This window comes from Diachasmimorpha longicaudata, chromosome 1 (assembly GCF_034640455.1).
Source record: "Diachasmimorpha longicaudata isolate KC_UGA_2023 chromosome 1, iyDiaLong2, whole genome shotgun sequence".
NCBI lineage: Eukaryota > Metazoa > Arthropoda > Insecta > Hymenoptera > Braconidae > Diachasmimorpha > Diachasmimorpha longicaudata.
The window spans coordinates 4,633,626-4,656,060 of record NC_087225.1 but is presented as its reverse complement, the minus strand read 5'-3'; the positions used below and the strand labels follow the sequence as shown (position 1 = coordinate 4,656,060).

The window sequence follows — 22,435 nt, the reverse complement described above, 5'->3', positions numbered from 1 at the left end:
TTTCAAATAATGTTATCAATGGATTCGAATTCTCGTGCAAGGGATGTAATAGCTGTTTTCTGAACTCGCATTTTGAGGGCTTCTGATGGATGTAGGGTTACAGGTGCAGGGGAAGTCCCTGCGCCCGAATAGGGGTCCGCAGAGGAGGATTCAGGATTAGATCGCAATGGGGTGGGCCGGACTCCCAAACTTTTAGGAACGTTGAATAGGGGGGTCGCATCGTTTGGGAAACCCTCAGAAGGGCTGAGTCGCGGAATGCGTTGGGAAGGGATGGGTAGAAGTCCCAAATGTGTGGGAAGTTTCGGTGGTAGGGGAGGCACGTCGTTTGGGAACCCCTCGGAGGGGCTGGCCCGCCAAATCGTTTGGTAATCTCCTAGGGAGATCGGTAACATTTGGGAGTGGGTCGCGATCGTTCGGTAGACGTGAGGGAGGGCGAAATCGTAGGATTGTGGTTGGGTAACGCGGGGGTATCGGTGCGGGAGGAGGGGGGACAGGCTGCTTCGCAGTGTGAAGGGGTATGAACGTCGTCGTTCCCACGTAGGGGTTGGGGACAGGGGGAGTGGGTGGGTATCCGTCGGGAAAGATACGCTTCGTGGGGTGGTACGTCGGAAGAAATGGGTGGGTTCCTCTCTTCTGAGGATCCGCTCCTCTTATCCGCCCCGTTCGAAGGGAGTCGAGAGGGAGCACTCCCCCAGCACTATCACCGGACCCCGATCCGAGCCACCCAGCTCGGCGGAAACTAGAAGGTCCCTCCGAGAGACGGCGCTCGGCTTCCCGAGCTACCCAGGTCGGCGCCGCAGGAAACCGCTCGCTTTAATCCTTTTTACTTTTCAACTCTTGCCTTTGGGCACGGCCGCCGACGGTATCATCAACCAGCAACCATGGCAGGGCATTCTACGATTCTATTCCGGCGGCTAAGCGGCCGCCAATTTGATCTCCAGGTGGCACCATGATGCGCCCGTTGTGCGACGAAGTCTGCGCAGCGCGTTTCAGTACTACTCCAAATCCAGTGACTGCAACGAGGGACCCGAAAAGAGTGGTACCCTCAAGAGTTCGTAGTCGCCGCCGTGTGCCGGGGTACTCCCTTCCTGATGACGGGAAGGTTCCAGCCATCGCGCTGTTCACGATGACGTCGCAGAAGAGGACGAGGGATTAACTCAGCACCAGGGCCAGCCAACGGCTGAATCTTCAAGATTGTCAACCGGTGAGTCCACTCATTTATTAGATAGGATTCGCGAGTGTTACGTTAGCTTAGGTAGGACCAGTAAAGATCACGTTGCGACCGGAGGCTCACCGGTAGACCCCCTTCCAACAGCTTACTCTCCCCGGATCACCACGATCGAGGGATCGGGCGCGACATTAGGATGCTGCAGTTGAACATGTCTCAATTGCAGTAACCGGGGAGGTCTTTCAGCTCGTTCGTCAAGATCGTCTGGACATACTGTTACTCCATGAGCCGTATGTCAATCGTGAAGCCAACATCTGGGTCATCCGAGGCCTAAGGCTTGCAGTGCGTATCGCTGCGTGCTCAACGGAACGACCGTGAGTGACCATAGTTGCGTGCAACTCCATCGTGAAGATTGCTTGTGGGTCCCAATTAAGCACAGCGCATTGCGTTTGTGCTGAAGCCCGCGTCCCGGTGGATCCTTCTTCTTCGTCTGGAGTTACTTCCAGTAATCGGACGACATCACGGCCCACATTAAGCACCTTGAGAATGTCCTCAGCTGTCGTAGTGATCGTCGCGTGGATGCCAACGCCCAACATTTTCTCTGGGGCCCCAGGACCACCGATCGTGGTGCGCGGCTGGTTGATCCCATCGAGTTCTTCGGTCTTTGAATCGCGAACCAGGCTAGCCAGAGCCCAACCTTCAGGGATGGCGCCAGTACGTCGTTCATAAACGTCACACTGGCTACCTCTGACATATAAAATTCATACGTGCATGCACAAGCGGTTACTCGTTGCAGCGCACCTCGACCAGCGACTGAATCCAGCGCAGATGAAGGCTCATTGTGCCGCGGACCTCAACGTATTGACCAGCTAAGTTTCAGAGGCCCTCAGTGCCCTGAAATCTTTGGATCAGCCCGCTGATGATTGGGGCCCAGTGGTCATTAACGTGCTGCCTGGTCGGCTGTCGAGCAAACTCCGGGAGGTTTAGGAGAACAAGATCGGCACCTCCACTGAATACCCCATTCTTGATCATCTCCTCGGGTTCCTATCGGGGTGTTCTCGAACCATGGAGATCTTGGAGGTCGGATCACCCTCGCTCTCGGCCAACACCCCCTCTCGTCCATCTCAGACCAGCGTGCAGACTCCATCTATGAGGAAGAGTACCGCCAAGGTCAACCAGATGTCAGCCACTGGTTCTTCATATCCGTCAGCTCAGACAGCTCCAGACCCAGCTCAGATTCAGTCCACGCTCTCAACTTCTTGGGCTGACGCTGGCTACCCTAGCTCGTTCTGCAAGAACGATTATTATGTCCCATTTTGGCGCGAGTTTAGAGCTCTCTCGCCCGTCGCAAGGAAGGAAGTGGTGTATCGGCTCTATGTGTGCTACAATTGCCAGGAAAAGCACAGCATTAAAGTCTGCGAGACCACTCAAACGTGCCGGACGTTCCAGGAGAAGCATGATACTCGCCTGCACCGTGAGCATTCTCGTCGCCCAGCTGAAGCACGTCCTGCTGCTCAGGCCGCTTCCAGTCAGCTTCAGCCGTCTCGACCGGCTCAGCCTACATCAGTACCATCGGTGACGTACAACAGCTCCAATGTGGTCATACATAGTACGCCTGGCCCTTCATCGCAACCATGAAGGGCTGAGTCCCAAGTGGCCATCTCATGCTCTAATCATAGCTCTTCTCTCAGTTCGCCACCTGGGGTCCAGCTCTCCACAAGCTTAGGTTTGCTCACCAGTCCGGATCATCATTCTTCTCAGCGAGGTCGTTTACTCTTGGACCCCGGCTCCGAACTATGGGTCATCTCAGAATGTCGCGTGCATCAGTGGAACCTGACAAAGCCGCGAAGCTCCGTCCGCAGCACTGGGGTGGCGAAGTCGTCGTTTGGGGCGCCGTCCGGCGAAGTCCATTTCACGCTTCAGTCAATCTACTCAGCAGAGCACATCGAAGCGATTGATCATTGATTGATTGATCAAAAAAAAAAAATATGTGTATAATATTTATGCACGACAGAAGTGAAACTTCTTAGCCATAGATCGTTAAAAAATTTTGTCTGAATTTTTTGTGATTATCTTTCCTATCCAAATTTCAGCCAATAGAATTGCACCATTTGTTGATATTTTGTATAGTCAACACGGTATTTCAGCGGAAATTCTTGGAAATTTCACTGGAAATTTTGCATGTTGCCTATATAAAAAAAAAAACAAATGATGAAATAACCCTCAATTGTATCTGACAGATTAAATGGCAATTCGTTGAAAATTATGCCTCATGGTGCAATTCTATCGGCCAAGATTTGGATGGAAAAAATAATCCCCTGAATACCATTTGACTTCGAAATTATCTGATATTTCCCTAAAGGTTCCCTACAAACAAATAAGCTTGTCAAGTTTTCAAGAAAAATCACTCGCGCTTCGCGCTCGTGATTTTTAAACTGGAAAGCTTGACACGTTCATTTGTTTGCAACGAACCTATCGGCAAATATCCGATAATTTCGGAGCTCTTGTGGTATTATATGCGATAATTTTTTGATAATTTTGCGGGTAGGCTACATATAAAGAAACAAACGACAACTTAACCAAATAAACCTCTTTTCATGTCATGCCTCAATTCTCTTGGCCGAAATTTGGATAGGAAAAATAATCCCCTGAATACCACTCGAGCTTCAAAATTATAGAATATTTTCCGATAGATTCGTTGCAAACAAATGAAGGAGTCAAGTTTTTCAGGCTAAAAAATCACGAGTGCGAAGCACGAGTAAAGCATCGCAGCATTCGTCCGTGTCTAAGCGGATTGTGCTATCGGGGAATGCTCCATTGTACGTCCCTCTCTGATTTCTCTCACCGGTAGTCATTACAGGGAAGATGTTCCTACAGGAAATCTGGATAGAAAAGCTTGGTTGGGGTGACGAAGTTTCGCTTCAGATAGCTGATCGATGGAATAGTTTTCGGCAAGATCTCACCTCGTTATCCAACGTATCCACACCCAGATGGGTTGGATTGCTCCAGAACTTCGTTGTAGAGACACACCGATTCTCGGAGGCCTCTCAGCTCGCGATCTCGGCTGTGGTCTATCTTAAGGTCTTGACTGGTAACGAAGAGCCTCAGATCGCATTGGTCTGCTCGAAAATTAGAGAAGCTCCTCTCAAACCGCTGACAATTCCGAGAGTGGAGCTCTCAGCTGCAGTTCTTCTTGCTAAGCTCGTCAAGTACATCAAAAACCAGCTCGAATTATCCAATTTCTCGACGTACTTATGGACCGACTCTTCCGTATCGCTCACATGGATCAGTTCTCACCCTTCCAGTTACCACAGTTCAATTAACGTCGCACGAGCTATGGTGGCAGGGTCCATCGTGGCTGGAGAAGAGCTCATCTCATTGGCCATCCCTGGAACTCTCGTCAGTAGCATCAGCTGATCTAGAAGAGAAACCTGGTGTTGTGCTCAATGTGAAAGTCCAGCGCCCAATGATCTGGCATCATGTTCGTCACTATTCCTCGCTCAACAAGTTGCTGAGGATTACTGCGCTCCATCAACACTTCATTGCTTGTCTCAGAAATCCCAAAATCTTCGTGAAGGAATGCTCTCAACCCTGGTCATATGGAACAAGCTCGTCTCTTCTGGATCAAGGCGGGTCAGTCAGCACATTTCTCGCCCGGACGGATGACCTTGTCCAGAGAGCAAAAGCTCAGACCTTCTCATTCGCTCACCCGATTGACAGTGTATCTCCATCAGCAGAGAGTTCTTACCGTTTGTGGACGTCGCAAGTTTGTTTAGCTCGACCATGAAGCGAACATCAGGCTATCATTCCGAAGGAATCGCAGTTTGCTCAGCTCGTCATTCGAGGACCCTACATGGTGGAACGCAGCTCACTCTTGGTCAACTCAGACGGTCTTACTGGATCGTTGGTGGAAGAGTGCCAGTAAGATCTTTCATATTGAAGTGCGTTCCATGCGCAAGAAAGCGAGGGATACGAGCTCAACATCTTATTGGTCCGCTCCCCATAGCTCGTCTCACACCTGGCCGTACGTTCCTCAATTCAGGTATCGCGGCAGGTATTGCGGAATCACTGTCAAGCAGCAGTCATGTCGGTTAAGTACCAGCTCAAGCAGACCATTGGAGATGACCTACTCACATTCGAGGAACTAACGACTCCAGGACACTTCCTTATAGGACATGCGCTGACCGTTTTGCCTGAACCTTCTCTGGCTCAATTGAACGTCTCTCGCTTAACTCGTTTGCAGCTCATCCAGCCGAAGGTTCAGAGCTTCTGGAATCGGTGGTCTACTAGCAATCTTCACCATCCTCAGTCCATCTCCAAGTGGCACCACCGATCCCGTGAAATCAAGATCGGCTCCATCGTCCTTCTCACCGACGAGAGGTTTCCACCAACAAAGTGGACTTTCGCCCGAGTTGTCGCTCTTCATCCTGGTAGCGATGGAATCATCAGGGTAGTAACCATCAGGACGTCCAGCTCTACTCTTCAGCGGCCCATCACGAACGGCCCGGCCCTTTTCGACATCTCGAGAGCCTTTGACAACGTGTGGGGGCCCCTACCCTAGTCCTCCAGTCTTCGGCTGAACGAGCCTCTCCCAAGAATGTCTTTAAAGTGTTTCAGAGCTGTTTTGACAATCGGACCGTCAAGATCGGCGAGAGCGACCAAGAGGTTCCCAAGCCGGCCGCTCGGGGCTATCCGCAAGGATCAATCCTCGGCCCCGTTTGCTGGAATCTCATGTTCGATGCCCTCCTCAAGAGCATCGAACAGAACTTCGGCGACATCGAAGTCGCGTGTGCGGACGATCTTATCGCAGTCGTATCGGCCGACTCGCGTAAGGAGTTAGAGAGGCTAGGTCATGCTGTCGTTGACCACATGTGTTCGGGGTGCGAATCAGCGAAACTCGAACTGTCAAAAAATAAAAGAGAGGGCATTGTCCTGTCATGCAATTTGTAGAAGAGAGCACCGCTGGAGCAGCTGAAGTCGGATAGGGCACGGATAGGGTCAGATAGCGCCGTCTCGTAATACCGGCATTAGAAAGCCACCCACCCGAAATTAAGATTGGCGGGCAAAACATTAAGTTCCTGGACAGCGTAAGCTGCCTCGGAGTGCATTTCAATAGAAACATGCGGGTCCGGACCCATACAGATTACGTATCATGTAAAGGTAGGGTGCTATTAGGCCGGCTATCGGCCCGACTGTATAAGCATTGGGGATTCCGGGCGTTTTTGAGGCTCCCGGGTTTCATGCAGCTCCAGGGTGGGTGGACCCTTGCACAGCGTACGACTGGAGGAAGCTTCGTACCGCACAAAGATGCGTACTGCTGACGGTTACTTGCATGTGTAGGAGGGCTCCCCACGAAGGACTCCCCAACGGCCGGGGTTTTTCCTGTGGATCTTGCATTGCAGAAAAGAGCAGCGCGTTACCAAGCCAAGGAAGGCATTCCGGTTACAATGGGTACCGTAGACATAGACCACGCGAATCCACGTGTAAATTGCAACGGTCGCCCCATTAACGCCATGAAGAATATCAAGGCAGATATCCGAAATCCTCGAAAGAGTAGGTTTGAAGGGGCTCAAACTGGAAGGAAGGTCTTTGCGTTCGTTCCCGCTATGGCGGTTGCGAGATCCAGTGGCCGAATGCGACCACTGGATCTCGCAGGTCCTGACGGGGCACGGGCAGTTCCCGTCCTATCTTCAAGACCACTGCCTTACCCAATCAAGCAACTGTGAGTGCGACTAGACTGAAGATGCAGTCCGGCATTTCGTGATGGACTGTCCGATATATGCACCACAGCAGGAGTGCATCGTGCACATAACCGGGAATCTCCCATGGCCCCAGGCGGCACAAGCTTCTGTGGCGTCGAGGGATTCATTCGACGTGTTCGCGGATTTTTGCACGGAGTGTATGTGACTGACATGTGTGGATGCTTACAAGGAAATCAGAAACGACGGCGACGATGAGTGAATGAATGAATGAGACCAACCAGCTCTCGTTGTCGGAGACGAGAGTCTTGGGACAGGGACCTGATAATCTTCTACCGGTAGCCCTGGCGCGGTTGGAAATATGAATGAGAACTAGGAATATTTTCTCCATCTTCTCTTTTCTTCACTTCTTCTCCTCCTCTATTTCTTTCAATCCCAAATACCCTCATCCACCTTGCACATGCCGGGTGTCAGCTGACACCAAGGACCACTGTCCCGTAGTTCGCCGCGGGAGCAATGTCCATGTCAGTCACTCGTGGGTCGACGCGATGATGGTTTCCTAAGTATCCTTCGGCGATCTGAAAGTAGCCGTGAACAGTATGGATTTTTCCCAAGTGCCCCCGCCCTCTGGCAGTGGGTAATAGCCTACGTGTTTGATATCATGTAAGCAGAGTAGATTAATCGGCCATGTCAGGTTTCCGAAAACCATAAACAGGCAAGGTTGTTTTCTTAGTATCACATTAACCATTGTCCCAGTATCCAAACGTCCTTACAATTTGTTTATTTATCAATCTTCCTACTTTATCAGCCTGGTTGCTTATGTGGACATCCATTTTGCCTTGAACTAGTCGATCCTCGGTGAAATTGGTTAAATCATAATTTTGGTATCAATACGCTCGTTTATTACATTACCCAGTATCACACCCGGCACTCTTACCAACTCAACTACCGGATACCATAGAAATTCATTCTCAAATTGCCCAGAACCACCGCCCACCCGGTTTTAAGGATTAAATGATTCGAAGAGAATTAGAATGAATATTAATATGCACGTACTTGCGGCCAAACTAGGTGGCATACATGGTATATTGAATGATTTACTTGGGTATGTAATGCCAACCTCAAAAAACCAACCCTGACTTTGAAAAAAGCAATAAACCGCTGCTCGAAACGTGGATAGAAGAGAGAATTATTGGTCGAGAACTACCTGGGTAACCCAAACAAGACATTAAGCAAGGGCAACTGCATGAAAAACCGATGAGCACAGACATTGGATAAATATGGTAGAGCAACGACTTGAAATAACTCCTTGTATACACGCTCATGGCACCCCATGCATTTCATCATTGCCTTTACACTTTAGGAATATCTGACTTAACATTAAATTTTTAGCTAAGGTGGATCAAGTTCATGTTGTCTGAAAACAATAGTATTATCCTCTGTCCTTAATTCCATGCGAAAACAGCTACTCTCCGAGAATTCAAAAAATAAAGTAAACAGAAAAGAAATGATGTTGAAGAATTAACAAGGGGACTTCTTGAAATTAAATGTCATTACTATGCACTGGAGTTATCGAAGATCCTTGCTTCAGAAGTGCTCCATAGGTGAACCAGATACACGAGGTGAAATCATATTTGTCCACCGTAGTGCGGTTCCACAGATGCGATCTGTGGAAAAGAAAAAATAGTGTAGAAACTGCAAATATTAGTTGACTGTTCTACGGGTTATATTGATATTACTGTCAATGTTTATTGTGAGGTTTAATATGCTGAAGCCGTTTCGAAAAATTGCCAAAATAGAACGAAAGGTCTCTTCATGCAATATTGTACAATATATTTTATTTTTCCTTTTCAAACCCCATAGCAAATATCTAATTTTTTATTCTTGGAATTGAATTGGAAGGGATCCATTCCACAGTATGCTACGAGCGCAATCCGTAAAAATGGACGAAGAATGACTAATTGCGCATAAAGAAATGGTGATATCGTTTCAGTTGAATAAGCTTCAGGCTGCCTACTTCTCTTTGCTTTTAACTTAACAGGTAGGAGTGGACCGCACATTTGCTGTAGTCGCATTATTGTTCTCTCATATTGATTGCAAATGGTACAGAACGTATAGAAACGTGAAGAAATGATGTTTTTAGGATCAGTATGCCAGCGTACACAAATTTGTTTTCTTCCTGATTCACTTTATAAAATTCAATAAAAATACAGTGAAAATGAGACATAAAACTCATCTTCCGTGTGATGAGAGCATGGATAAGCCTACTTTGTAACAGCGATTAAGACCGATCGGTTCAGCAGTGCTTGAGATATGAAAACTTGTCAACTGTTCGTTTTCCTTTATATCTCGCCAACCTCCACACCGATTCCAATTTTCCACATCAACCTCTTTGTTCCGATGGCGTCCATCCAATTCACTCATATGTCTACCGCTCTATGGAGAGCTGAGAGATATTCGTATTTATGCCTTTTTCCGTGAAAAACCTTGTAATGTTGTTATACCCCCCCCCCCCCCAATATATTATTTTTCTTTCGACACCATGTATCATCCTCACCAGCCACACGCAATTTACCCGCCGCTGGATAACTGATCCCCAGCAACTCAACCCCCCGCCCGCAGCCCGTTACATGTTGAACTCTCGCTCGATCGTGAAGCACGCAATCCACCATAGCTGATTTTGTCTCCGCCCCCGAAAACGTCGACCAGCAGCCAAAACTGCGTCACCCGAATATCGGCGTTTGACGACGGAGAATCCCCGAATGCATCGACGAAGAGCCCAACAGCTCACCGGTCGAGCACTTGCACATCAGCTGTCGTATTATCGGGGATTATTCCATTTCCCGTTCCTTGGTCTCAAATATTGTAATTTGCTCATTCCCCTCTCAATTATTCTTTTCCTTCCTTCTCCTATTCTGACAATTATCGTGAAATAGTAGTTCCCCAAAGTTAGAATTTTCATTCAATATTAATGATTCATATTTTTCGACCCCCCATCCCTTAATTTTCTCATAATCGTTCCTTCGTACTTCCACCACCCCTAAATTTTTTTTGAATGGCGCAAAATCGGATACTATTTAAACCGGAATATCCCAAATCGTTTTTTTTTATTATTATTAGTTTTCAATTTTCATTTCCTTTTCCCCAGAAGTCATCTTTTGTTTTCTGAGAAGGCAGGTGATTATATAATCCAAAGAACTTATTCAAAATCTGGCGGTCAATCTGGGGAAACTGCCCCCCTGCGGCACTGAATCACCTTTGACCTCAGTGATGCCAGACGAGGGCAAAAATCCCACGCATGGGAGTTTCATGCACAACTCCCTCGCGCAACTACTGCTACTGGGCATGCGCGCGACCACAGGCTCAAAGGTGGCGGATTTAATCATTTCTATTCTACATTTCTAATAACTTCTATAAGTACAATACAATAAGAATCTAATCTATTTTAAGTACCGCATTAATTGATCTTAACAAAAACAAATACAGTACTTCCGGATTTGATTTTTGTCTTTTTTGAGGCATACGAGGGGAACATAGATATGTATATACATTGTGACGAGGCAGATTTTTTAGCCCTTTCCCCGCCCCCTCAAAATACGCCGCTGAGTGGCTATATAGTTTCTTTACAACGCTACCGTTGGCGCCCCTATCCTGTTAGCAGATCCTCCTCCTGCCCCCTAACCCTTCACCATAGCACTCGCAGTGCGATACAGCTGTCCTTCCCCGGATATTACGTATATAAAGACCCACGTGCCGTTCGCCGGTAAAAAGTATTGGACAGGGAAACCGCCCCCATCAAGAGGACTACGTGACGAATGTGTCGCACGTCACTACGCAGTGGATCGTCTTCCGACACAGTCGTGAAAATACACGTGTAGCCCGACATATCTAATATAATAATAATTGCGAATAAGGACAAGGAGTTAAGAGTGAAATTGTGAGAAGGAGAAAAAACAGTGGAAACCGGAGGAGGAGACTCGGTTGACGACGAGGGAAGATTAGTGGAGAGAAAGAAGAGCTCCAACCCGAAAAATCCCACGAGGACATTCCAATTGTGGACATCGGCAGCCTATCATCCGTGGACCATCTCGGAGAGGTTCTAGATTCGGAACCAGGAGGACCCCTCTTTAACACTGTGAGTGCCCCCCTTTTATTTTCTTCCTGCCCCAAAAATCTATAAAAGAAAAAGACCCCTTAACCCGGAAGTCCCAAAAATACAACTTCCCCCCACGGTAAGCCTTTCCTTTTTTCTTTCAGTTCATTTCCCATGACTATTTGTAATTTTACCAGGTTTTTTCAAGTAATAAATACTATTTAGTGTCCCTGTCAGTTCTTCCCCTACGATTATTATTATAAATAAAGTTAGAGCCTACCCAATTATTATTATATAGAGTCACGCGTGTGTCGCAGATTGGTTGGTCTTACCCCCCTTCCCCACAAGGCCCCAGAGACAAGGCCAAAAAATTATTATATTAAAATTTTATACAAGAAGTCGTCAGTTAATTAAAATTACCAACAAAGGTTCATTATCACGAGTTCCATCTAATTTCTTTAAACCCCATATATTTAATTTCGAATCATCTTTCTTTAGGAAAATAATTCTAAAAATTAACGTAATCCGGCCGGGAGGAATCAGTTGGTAACCAACTCCGCAAGGCCAAGGTTACAGCATATATACAGGGTGTCCCAGAATTGCACGTCCAAACTTTAAACTTAAGTTGGGGGTGAAATTCTGGATCGAAAAGTCCTGAGCGACTTTTTGATCAGATGCACCCTCTTCAAGTTATTGAGGGTTGAAGTTGGACGAATCAGGGGCGTGGAATACCCAGTCACATGTCGGTGAGAAAAACATGCGAGTGTAGTGGTGTCCCCACCATACCGTACTACTCCCCTGCGGCGGCAGGAAGAGATGACTGGCGGCGGAGGGTAAGAGGAAGGAGAGGGAAATAAAAAAAATGAACACCCGCCCGCTACATAATAGTAGATTATGACATGAGGACGATAGGTGGAGAATTGTGAGAAGTGTGAAGTTTGCAGCACGAGGCGTGACAAGTCGCACTCGAGGCGAGCCGGAGGCTTCGCCCCCCCACCAGCGAAAAACAGAAATAGACTTAATTAAAAAAAAATTATTCTTTAGAAAAATACATAAACAATATCAACTAAAGAAAACGAATCGTACCGTTTTGCTTAGGTTCTATTGTCCATGGTTGTGTTCATCGAAAGAAGAAATCATACGATTGCTAAATTTATTCACCAAAAAACATTTTATAATTTGTATCAATTTAATTTTATAAAATTGTATAATATTAAAGCACTTATTAATCTTTTGGTATTTCGATTAAGATGAAAAGTGAAAAACAGAAATAGGCTTAATTTAAAAAAAATTATTCTTTGGAAAAATACATAAACAAGATAAATTAAAGAAAACGAATCTTAATCGAAATACTAAAAGATTAATAATGCTTTAAAAATAAAAAACATGCACACATACACACTCGTATACAGGGTGTACAGCGGGTAGAGGCTAATAGCGGACAGGCATGTTTTGGGGGTGATTCTGAGTAGAAAAGTCCTTTTCCACTTTTCGCTCGGACGCACCCCTGCAGAGATATGGGGGTGAAAGGAACGGCCAATGGGGCGCGAGCATTGCGCGGCTCTCCGTCCGTGTGCCGCGGGTACGCAGTGTGCGTGCTTCCCCTTCTCCTCGGGCGAACGTTCCATTCCGCTAGTGAGTGAGAGAGAGAGAGGGGGAAAGATATTTCAAGACAATCCTTTCGGGGGAGGGGGGAGCGCTAGGGTGATTAAAAACCGATTATTATTTACATTAGTATTATTTATTAAAAGACAAGATTCTGAAAACCGCGGGCAGCCCCCTTGGCGTTCCAAAGCTAATTGTTTAAATGTTAATTATCTCATGATCCAATAGCCCTACAGTGTTTTGTCAAGAGATTTTTTTATTGTAAATTTAATTTACAACAAGAAAGGTCTCTTGACAAAATCCTGTAAAAGAGCCTCTTATCAAGATAATTAATAATAAATAATCGATACCACAATTCACCGGGGAACGCTCGCGATTTTCGCGGAATCGTGTGCAATTTTTTTTTTTTTCTTATTGATAAGGAATCGGGAGCAATAATCGCAAAAAAGGCCTACTATGTTTCTGTAAATGTTGTTTTTATTGTAAATTTCATTTTTTAATACATAGGGAAAAAGAGGGCCGATTTTTTTTCTTTGGGTGGACTACAATCGATTTTCAAAGTGTCCACCTCCAGCAGCGATGCAGAGTCGGGCCCGTTTCAGCAAATTGGCCCTCATTCGCTCCAGTTCATCAGCAGTGATAGTTGCGACTGCTGCGTACAGCAGTGCAACCATTTCCTCCTGATTCGCGGGGTGGTGAGCGTGTATGCGCGACTCCAGAGTACCCCACAAGAAAAAATCGAGTGGGGTAAGATCTGGAGAACGCGGTGGCCACGCAACGGGTGGTGCTCGTCGTCCGGCCCTGTCCCGGTCATTGCGATTCCCAATCCAGCGCTGGGGGAACCATTCATTGAGCTGCTCAATGACCGGTACGCAAGTATGTGCTAGTGCTCCATCGTGTTGGAACCAGACATCCCTGGAGGCCGGACCATCACCAACTATCGGCGCAAGCCGCTCTCCCAGGAACCCCAAATAGTTCCCATCCTGCCAAAAAACAAATAATTATTAGGAGAAACCTGTCATACTGGGTTAGACATCGAAGTCCAACAGGAAACGCAGTATTGACTATGGAGAATACTTACGTCAAGACGTCCTGCAAGATGATGTATGTACACTTCATCGCCAAGGATTCCTCCCCAGATATTCAGTGTTTTCCAGCGATACTGGAAGTTGGAACTTTTTGCCAGCCGAGGATTTTCAATCGCCCAATGATGCTCATTGTGCTGGTTGACGATCCCCTTCTTCGCAAAAAGTTTTTCGTCCGTCCACAGTATGTTTCGAATGAAGTTTGGCTCTTCACTCCTGTCGAGGAGCCATCTACCGAAGGCCAAACGCTTGGGGAGGTCCTCGGGCTTTAACTCCTGGACCGGGGTAAATTTCCAGGGGCGAACCTCTTCCTCCTGCAGAACTTTCTGCACCGTGCTGTGTGGAACTCCTAAGAAAGCCGCGATCCCCCGAATGGATTGCTCTGGATCCTCCTCCACGGCCTCCAGGATCGCCTCCTCCACTCGTACCCCAGCATTAGGTCTTGCACGCCCTTCTCCCCCATGTCGCGGAAGAATATTTCCCTCTCGGAGGCGTTGTAGGGCGTTTCGGAAGGTTCATGCTTCAGGAACCACTCGATGAGGGTACTGTTGCGCGCACAACCGTGAGGCTTCCGATCCATTACCCCTCGCAATACCATAAATGGTCACCATATCCGCATATTCCGCTGCACTAAACTTTGCCATTCTACGATATCAATTTAATGACACTGCACTTTTTTATCACTAACTAATAACGTATGTATCCCGGTAAACTGACGGAACTACAAGTTATTTGGACGAGAATAGTATAGGACCAAGCATACGCGAAATCTAGCTCTGTCTTGGAAGACGTTTTGAGGGATATTGACGCTTTGGAAAAATTAGTGGAAAAATTTCCTCTGTCAACTATGAAATAATAATTTTTATGGGTGAAAATGGCCTGTTCTTCTCGTTCAATTGTCCCATCGTCCGCAGATGGGAAATTTGGACTTGAACGTGCCACATTTGAGCTACAATCCATACCGGTAGTGGGAAAACCCTTTTTTTTCGCGGGCGGCAACAGATCAAGTCGTAAAGCTGTGCGACACAGCATCCCTTCCACATGGGCCTTTACGACAGCTAGTTAGCCAAATACCGTAATTACCTCAGCTTTAGAAGAGTCCCTAACTATTTGCTACTTTTTGTCGTTTATTGCTACCGAATCCGGGGAAATCCCCAGCCATCTGCTTTGCCAATTATCTTGTAAACCAATGGGTTTACAACATTTTGTCAAGACGATCTTTTTGCGAGAAAATTTGATTCTCTGCAAAAAATGTCTTGTGACAAAAGGCCGTAAATCCCTTTGTTTACTTGATAATCAAGACAACGCGGTGATTGCTCCGGATTCCGCGAAAATCGCGAGCTATCCCCTCGGAATTTAGACGTCGATTGTTTATTATTAATTATCTTGATAAGAGGTTCTTTTACAGGATTTTGTCACGAGACATGTTTGAGGATTGTCTAATTTTAGGGTGCATGTAGGTGGAATTTGAGGTGGAGGATCATTTAGAATTGAACCGGGTGGAAAAAAGTCACTAAATGTTGAGTTTTCTATAAAAGTTTATTGGGGCCACGTGCCACCAAAGTCGAGGGTTTACACTGAGTTCCACACTTAAAACGCTTGATACACAAATGATAATTGGATAAATGTTTAACACACAATTAATATGCACTGTTGAATAACTAGATGTGGCTAATTAGGCCGTTTATCTCTGAAGGAGATGTACTTGGTGATGTACTTAGTATCAAAAAGGGAAGATTTTCTGAAAGTTGATTAACGTTACCGCTCTCGATGAGGATCTACGATAGACTGGGGGGAGTTGTGGTACTTCCGGGGTCAGCTTGGGGGTCTAGTGACCCGAGGTGTTGCTGCTGACCTTTTGGCCTGACCGGGGGACTTAATTACAATATGGCGCTAAATCTTTACGTTTCAAACAGACTTTTCTTGTTGTAAATTAAATTTACAATAAAAAAGATCTCTTGACAAAACACTGTAGGGCTATTGCATCATGAGATAATTAACATTTAAACAATTAGCTTTGGAACGCCAAGGGGGCTGCCCGCGGTTTTCAGAATCTTGTCTTTTAATAAATAATTATAATGTAAATAATAATCGGTTTTTAATCACCCTAGCGCCCCCCCCTCCCCCGAAAGGATTGTCTTGAAATATCTTTCCCCCTCTCTCTCTCTCACTCACTAGCGGAATGGAACGTTCGCCCGAGGAGAAGGGGAAGCACGCACACTGCTTACCCGTGGCACACGGACGGAGAGCCGTGCAATGCTCGCACCCCATTGGCCGTTCTTTTCACCCCCATATCTCTGCAGGGGTGCGTCCGAACGAAAAGTGTAAAAGGACTTTTCTGTTCAGAATCACCCCCAAAACCTGCCTGTTCACTATTAGCCTCTACCCGCTATACAACCTGTATATCAAAACAATGAGTTCTAATACAAAATTCGAGGTGAAGAGGCTCACTCAGTCTAAGACAAACTACGATCGAACCTCAACGTGCGATTTTGTGTTTTTCTATGATTTTCGAGTGTTTCGGATAGTTTTTAAACGCGAATTTGCGATGAAGATGGAAGTGGACCAGACGAAGATGACAGGAAGTCCAGTTTCCGGTACTCGAGTTGTTATGTCCGGAGACGTTGTCAGCGTCGGAGGACAACTGTTATGTAATTGAGTTATTTGCGGAAAACAAGAACTAGAAATTTTGATATAAAAATATGAAATAGCTAAATTGAAAATATGGAATGAAGCTAAGTATTTTGCTATTTGAGATTTTGTTTGGACGACGCTAGGTTTAGTTTTTTCGCTCTTACCTTTATTATGTTGTTAATCTAAATGAAAAGGGAAAGGGGAATAAAGGAATCAGGAATAATCAAATGATTCCGAGTAAATTTTATTCTCAAGAATGATATTCTCTATTACGAACCTTTTTGAATTACAATTAACAACAATTAATTCTTATCTAGAATTTTATGTAAATTTTATTTGACAAGAAAGTAATAACGGTAAAATATTTATCCCCGAATAGGTTCTTAGAGAGTTGATTAGCCAATTAATTTGGAATTGGCGAAGAATATAATTATTTTTATTAGATTCACAGTTCAAGTGTGTAAATGTATACTATCCCTTATGTATTGGGGATGTGTGGATCCTTCGGTGACACAATCGTCTTTCTTCACCAGAATCAGAATGGCCTCTGATCCTATCATGAATACTTCTTATTCATGCCACGTTCACCCACTCGCTTATAATTAATGCACAATGTTTTTGGATAAGTTTTTGAGAATGTCCACAACCACGGAAACTGATTAATTAGTCCTCTTAAAATGTAAGAAACACTCCTACTTTCGATTGAAGGATGCAGTATCCCTGTATACTTCCGACCGTTTATCTATTTATTATGATTAAATAGACTACCACGCACTATATCGACTCTACCGCGAATTATAATATGGGAGGCCCGAAAGAAACAGATTGATTCCGGAAAGTGATTTCCACCAAGTCAAATTATCGCTCCAACGGTTGCTTCTAGACTGGTTTCGATTTTTGATTTTGGGGAGCGGATCGGTTCGTGGTGGTTACACGAATTTATTTCTAATTGGTGGAAATTATGGCGTGGTTTTCCCACTACCAATTCTTAAAGGGGATCGACCTGTCAAGTCAGCGGTTTTGGCAGTCAGCAGTTTTGACAGTGAATGATTTCCGCGGTGGAGTTCAATGCTCTGGTATGTGTCATACTTTTTGTTGGGGTGAATGCACTTGGTGAAATGGCGAAACCGATTTTTGGTTGACGTTGTGTTTATTGTTTGAGGAATGTATTTCTTGGCGGTTGGTATCTATGGGGAATGCGTGAGAAACTATTGATAAAGGGTTTTGGATATCACAGAGTATGGAAAAAAAGGAAAATATTTCAAGAATCTTGGAAAAGTGAACCTGAGTTTTCTGGGTGGGTGAAAAGTGTTGATAAGTATCCAAATCGTGTGTTTTGTTGTGGTTGTAATAAGCAGATTGCCGCTGAGAAATCTGAGCTTCGGAAGCATGCTGGGACTGATAGGCATAGGGAGAATATGTTGAAGCCCAATTTCATCCCCGGGGGTCCAAAATTAATTGATGAAGGGAATGCTCTTGAGGATGATTCCAGTAGTGTTGCGTTGGCTCATCAAAAAGTAGTTAAAACCGTGGAAATCCTATTGTCTAATTGCATTGCAGAGCATAATGTCCCTATCAGTTTCGTCAATTACGTTCTTCCTGAAATGGAACGATCATTTCCGGATACTATAATCGCGCAAGATTGTTCTATGAAACTTACAAAGTGGACCAGCATCATTGCCAATATTTGGGGGAAAGTCGCGAACGATAATCTCGTGAAAATTTTAAGGATAAATAAGTTTTCGATTCTTGCAGACGAAACAATAGATATTTCGAAAAAGAAAGTTCTTTGTGTTCTCGCGCGATATGTTTCTCCTGACAGCGATAATGTTCACACGGAATTATTAGATCTTCTCGAACTGGATCCAACGGATGGTTCAGCAGAAAAAAATTATAATTCTTTACGCGAAAAACAAATTCTTTTGCAGAATATCGTGGGCTTGGCTCGTTATCACAGGCCAAGCCCACGAGCGGGGAGTGTTATGGTCGTTGTTAGAAATTCCTTCGCACAGCGATTGAAATTAGAGGTTCCCAATTTGATTTTGATGAATTGCATTTGCCATTCATGCGCGATCGTAACGTCGAAAGTTTGTAGTGAGTTGCCTAATAAGCCACAAGAATTGATTAGAGGTGCATCGATGTATCTCTCGAATCGTCCGAAACGATGCGCGGTTTTAGAAGAATATCTGGAAATCTTCGGAGAAGAAAAATTGAAAATATTGTGAGTATCAAACATATGATGGTTGTGTTTACATCAGTGTGTTACGCGAATTATCCATAATTGGGAACCATTAAAATTATTCTTCTTATCAGCTATGCTGGAAGAGCAATCATCTTCTGCCCATAATTTGCATAAATTGCTGGACGATGAATGTGTGAAGGGCGATTTTCTTTTTTTGCAGTATTCATTGAATTTTTTCAATTCTTTCAATGCCCTCTTTCAGTCTCGTCAGTTTATGCTTCATACATTGGCTGAATGCAGTGAGGGACTGATTCGTAAAATCGCGCGGAATTTTTTGAAGAAAGATGTCATCTATCAACTTTTCGTGAAACATATCAATTTTCATCATCCGGATCACTTTCTTCCCTTGGTGGAGATTAGCCGCGGACCGGCATACAACCAGGTTGTTCAGAATCTCCCACGACCTGTCGCTCAGCAATTTCGGCTTAAATGTTTAGATTTTTACATAACCGCGACTTCCGAAATGAAATCGCGTTTACTACACGCGCATCCCATTATTCAACATTTGAGATTTTTTAATCCTCAATCGGCACTAGACGATAGTCTCAAACGCATTCAATCGACACTTATTCAAAATCTCGCTTCTCATTTCGGTCATTTTGATGAAACTGATTTAGCTTTTGAATGGCACTCATTGCCTGATGCCTTCATTCATTCGGACGAGAAAAAACGTGTGTGTGCTTCATCTGTTGATCAGTTTGGAAATGAAGTATCAGAGTTAAAAGATTTTACTGATTCTGTCATGTTCCCGAATCTGACAAAACTCACAAAAATTATGCTCTGTCTATCACATTCTAATGCTGAAGCAGAGCGTATTTTCTCGATTGTTACAGATGTTAAACACAGGAAACGTAATAAGCTTGGTACTGATTGCCTCACGTCAATTTGTCAGATACGGTCCTCTAACCAGTGTCACAAAGTCGATTGTACTACTTTTCAAGTACATCAGGATCATCTCGATTTACATAATTCAAATAATTTGTATCCCAAACAACATTCTGAAAGTTAGAAAAGTATTTTCAGTTTCATCGCGTTAATTTGGTATCTCACAACGTCTTCATTTTCTCACTGTGTGTAAAAGGATAGTTTCAATTATTTTCGCCTATTAAAACGTCAACTCTTCGAAACTATTATAATCATCATCTGCTCATTAAACTCAGGTTCTCTCGAGGATTCTGTAATACATGAAAAACCATACAATTAATTAATTTTTTCAGAACCAAACGGCCCTTTTCAGGGCCCCCAAATGATAAACGTGGAATACTCAATAAAGTTTTGTTAATGATATCCTGCTCTTTTTTAAAAATGATTGCGTAATATTAATTCTATTTTTCGGTTGTGACAAAAAAAATTATATATTCCCACAATTGACTCTCTTGGCCCGTGACCCACCCCCTTGTGGCCCTCGGGATGCTTGACCCACTCCTACGTGACCCTCGCATTCCTTGACTTTTCCACAAAATTCCCTCCTAACATTTCATCCATCTCCCCTGTGAAGACACCCTTACTTGATCGAACTCAAGCGTTTAAATGTGGCGCCAAGGAACCTGCGCCCTAGCTACAGCGCAGTGGTACGCGGAGTGGGAGACGTGTAGGACCCGCATCTGGCATTACTGTTTGACCCCCGTAACGAGAGGTTATGAAGGATTTCGGACTCGTTATGATGGTCAGTACACCATAAACAATCAACCGGTTCAGTCAGGTTGGCACCATCGTGAAAGCCCGTCGGGAATAATTAACAGTGACACTTATCGTGAAAAACAAGCCCATTTTCGTGAATTTATTTACTAAAATCATTGTCTAGTTACTTCATTTACGTGTGAAACAACATAAACGGCAACTCGACCCTATCCACGCGTTCGCGAGTGATGTTTTAAATCGAACTCGCTCATTTCTCGTCCCCATCATGGTGCTCATCGAATTTCGTATTAAATTGTAAACAGTAATCCTTCAAGCTGGATTCAGCAGTAAAGTAAAAGTGAATCAAGTGCAAACCATCAGATAGAAAGAACGCTCGCCACGTGTTGAAAATTGATTGGGATTCACACGTCTAGGTGAAAGCATCCCGGAAACGGACGTCGCGTGACCGACAATCGCCGGAAATTCAAATCGGGCATCATCCCCCTGTTAAAGCCTTGCATCACGAAGATCTTCGACAACCTGGCAGTCAACAAGTTGATCATCATGAAGATCACCATTAACAAGAACTTGCACCAGGTGAATCAGGTGAACACAATCAAAAATTTTGAAGCTCATAGACCTTACCAGCAACCAACTCAAGTGGTCTTCTTGGTAACGGTGAGGATTATTGCCCTTAATCACAAATGATATTCAAGGCCAGCAAGGATCCTCATCGATGAAGGCTCACAAGTTTCATTCATGTCCGAGAACTTGTTCAATCAACGGACTCTAGAACGGAGGTCATCATCATAATCAATCGTCGGTATCGAAGAAACTTCATACGGAAGTACGCGGGGGCTTGTGTCATTCGACTTATGATCGAGTCACAATTCTACGATGATCAGCGTGGGAGCGCACACCTTGAGCAATCTCAGAGTGAAAATTCTGCCGACCTCAGGAGGTGTACCGCCCGTTGTCATTGCACACGGGGTGTCAGGAGCGGGTGGACCTTAAGTCGAATTTGGTATAGGGATTGAAATGCTCCTTTGGGTGGTCAGAACAACTATACGAAAACGAGTTGCGGGTGCAGGGTGAGTCCTTGCGCACTAATAGGGGTTTCAGAGGAGGAAGCGACCCTCCAAAGAGAGCAGGGAGAGAGCAGGGAGCATCATCAATCAGCAATCATGGCAGAGCATAATTGCAATTCTTTTCCCATGGCTAAGCTGCCACCAAACGGATCTCTGGGGGGGGGGCGCAATTATGCGCCTATCAACTCCACCGCCTACAACGAGGGACCTAGAGAGGGTGGTACCCTCAAGGGTGCGTAGTCGCCCGTCGTGTGCCGGGGGACTGCCCTCCCGACGCGGGAAAGGTTCCAGCAAACGCGCTGTCTGCGATGACGACGCACAGGAGGACGAGGGATTCCCTGAGCAGCAGGGCCAGCCAATGCCTAGAGTTTCAAGATGGTCAACCGGTGAGTCCACTCATTTATGCGACAGGATTCGCGAGTGCCACGTTAATTTAGTTAGGAACGGTAGGGATCAGGCGTGACTGGAGGCTCACCGGTACCCTCCCTGCCAATCGGTCAACCTCCCCGGATTTTCACGATCGAGGAACCGGGAGTGCAACGCGACATCAGCATACTGCAGTTGAATAAATCCCACTCAATTGCAGTAACGGAGTAGGTCTTTCAGCTCGTTCGTCAACAGCATCTGGACATATTGTTGCTCCAAGAGCCGTATGCCATTCGCGAGGAAAAGACCTGGGTCATCCAAGGCCTGAGGCTGGGAAGGCGTATCACCACGTGCTTAACGAAGCGGCCGGAGTTGCATGCAACTCCATCATGGCGATTGCTTGCATGCGCCAATTGAGCACAGCACGTTGCGTTTGTGTGGAAGCTCGCGTCCCCGCTGGATCCTTGTTCGTCGTCTATGGTTACTTCCAGTTCTCGGATGACATCGAAGTCCACCTGAGGTAGCTTGAGAAGGTCCTCAGCTATCTCAGGGATCGCCGCATCCTAATGGCGGCGAACGCCAACCCCCAACATTCCTTTTCGATATCTCGGGAGCCTTGACAACGTGTTATGCATTTAGTCCTCCAATCTTTGGCAAATCGAGACTGCCCGAAGAAGGTTTTTAAAGTGCTTCAGAGTTACTTTGACAATCGAACCGTCAAGATCGCGTGGAGCGACCAAGAGATTTCCAAGCCAGCCTCTCGGTACTGTCTGCAAGGATCAGTCCTCGGCCCCGCTTGGTCAAATCGCATGTTCGATGCCCTCTTCAGGAGTAT

General features: G+C 45.5%; 2 protein-coding genes across 2 annotated transcripts in view; one reads left to right on the top strand and one right to left on the bottom strand.

Annotated features, from left to right (window-relative positions):
* The window catches only part of LOC135168043 (uncharacterized), a 46,635-nt gene extending 36,382 nt beyond the window's left edge, over positions 1 to 10,253 (bottom strand). The window contains exons 1-5 of the mRNA XM_064131924.1: positions 10,124 to 10,253; positions 9,659 to 9,722; positions 9,409 to 9,585; positions 8,724 to 9,054; positions 8,425 to 8,584 (exon numbers count right to left, since the gene is read on the bottom strand). Coding sequence (XP_063987994.1) covers positions 8,425 to 8,584; positions 8,724 to 9,054; positions 9,409 to 9,585; positions 9,659 to 9,722; positions 10,124 to 10,253 — 862 coding nt within the window. The remainder of the gene's footprint in view (positions 1 to 8,424; positions 8,585 to 8,723; positions 9,055 to 9,408; positions 9,586 to 9,658; positions 9,723 to 10,123) is intronic.
* LOC135168868 (uncharacterized) overlaps positions 1 to 22,435 on the top strand; it is a 62,459-nt gene that overhangs the window by 18,807 nt on the left and 21,217 nt on the right. The window lies entirely within an intron of this gene.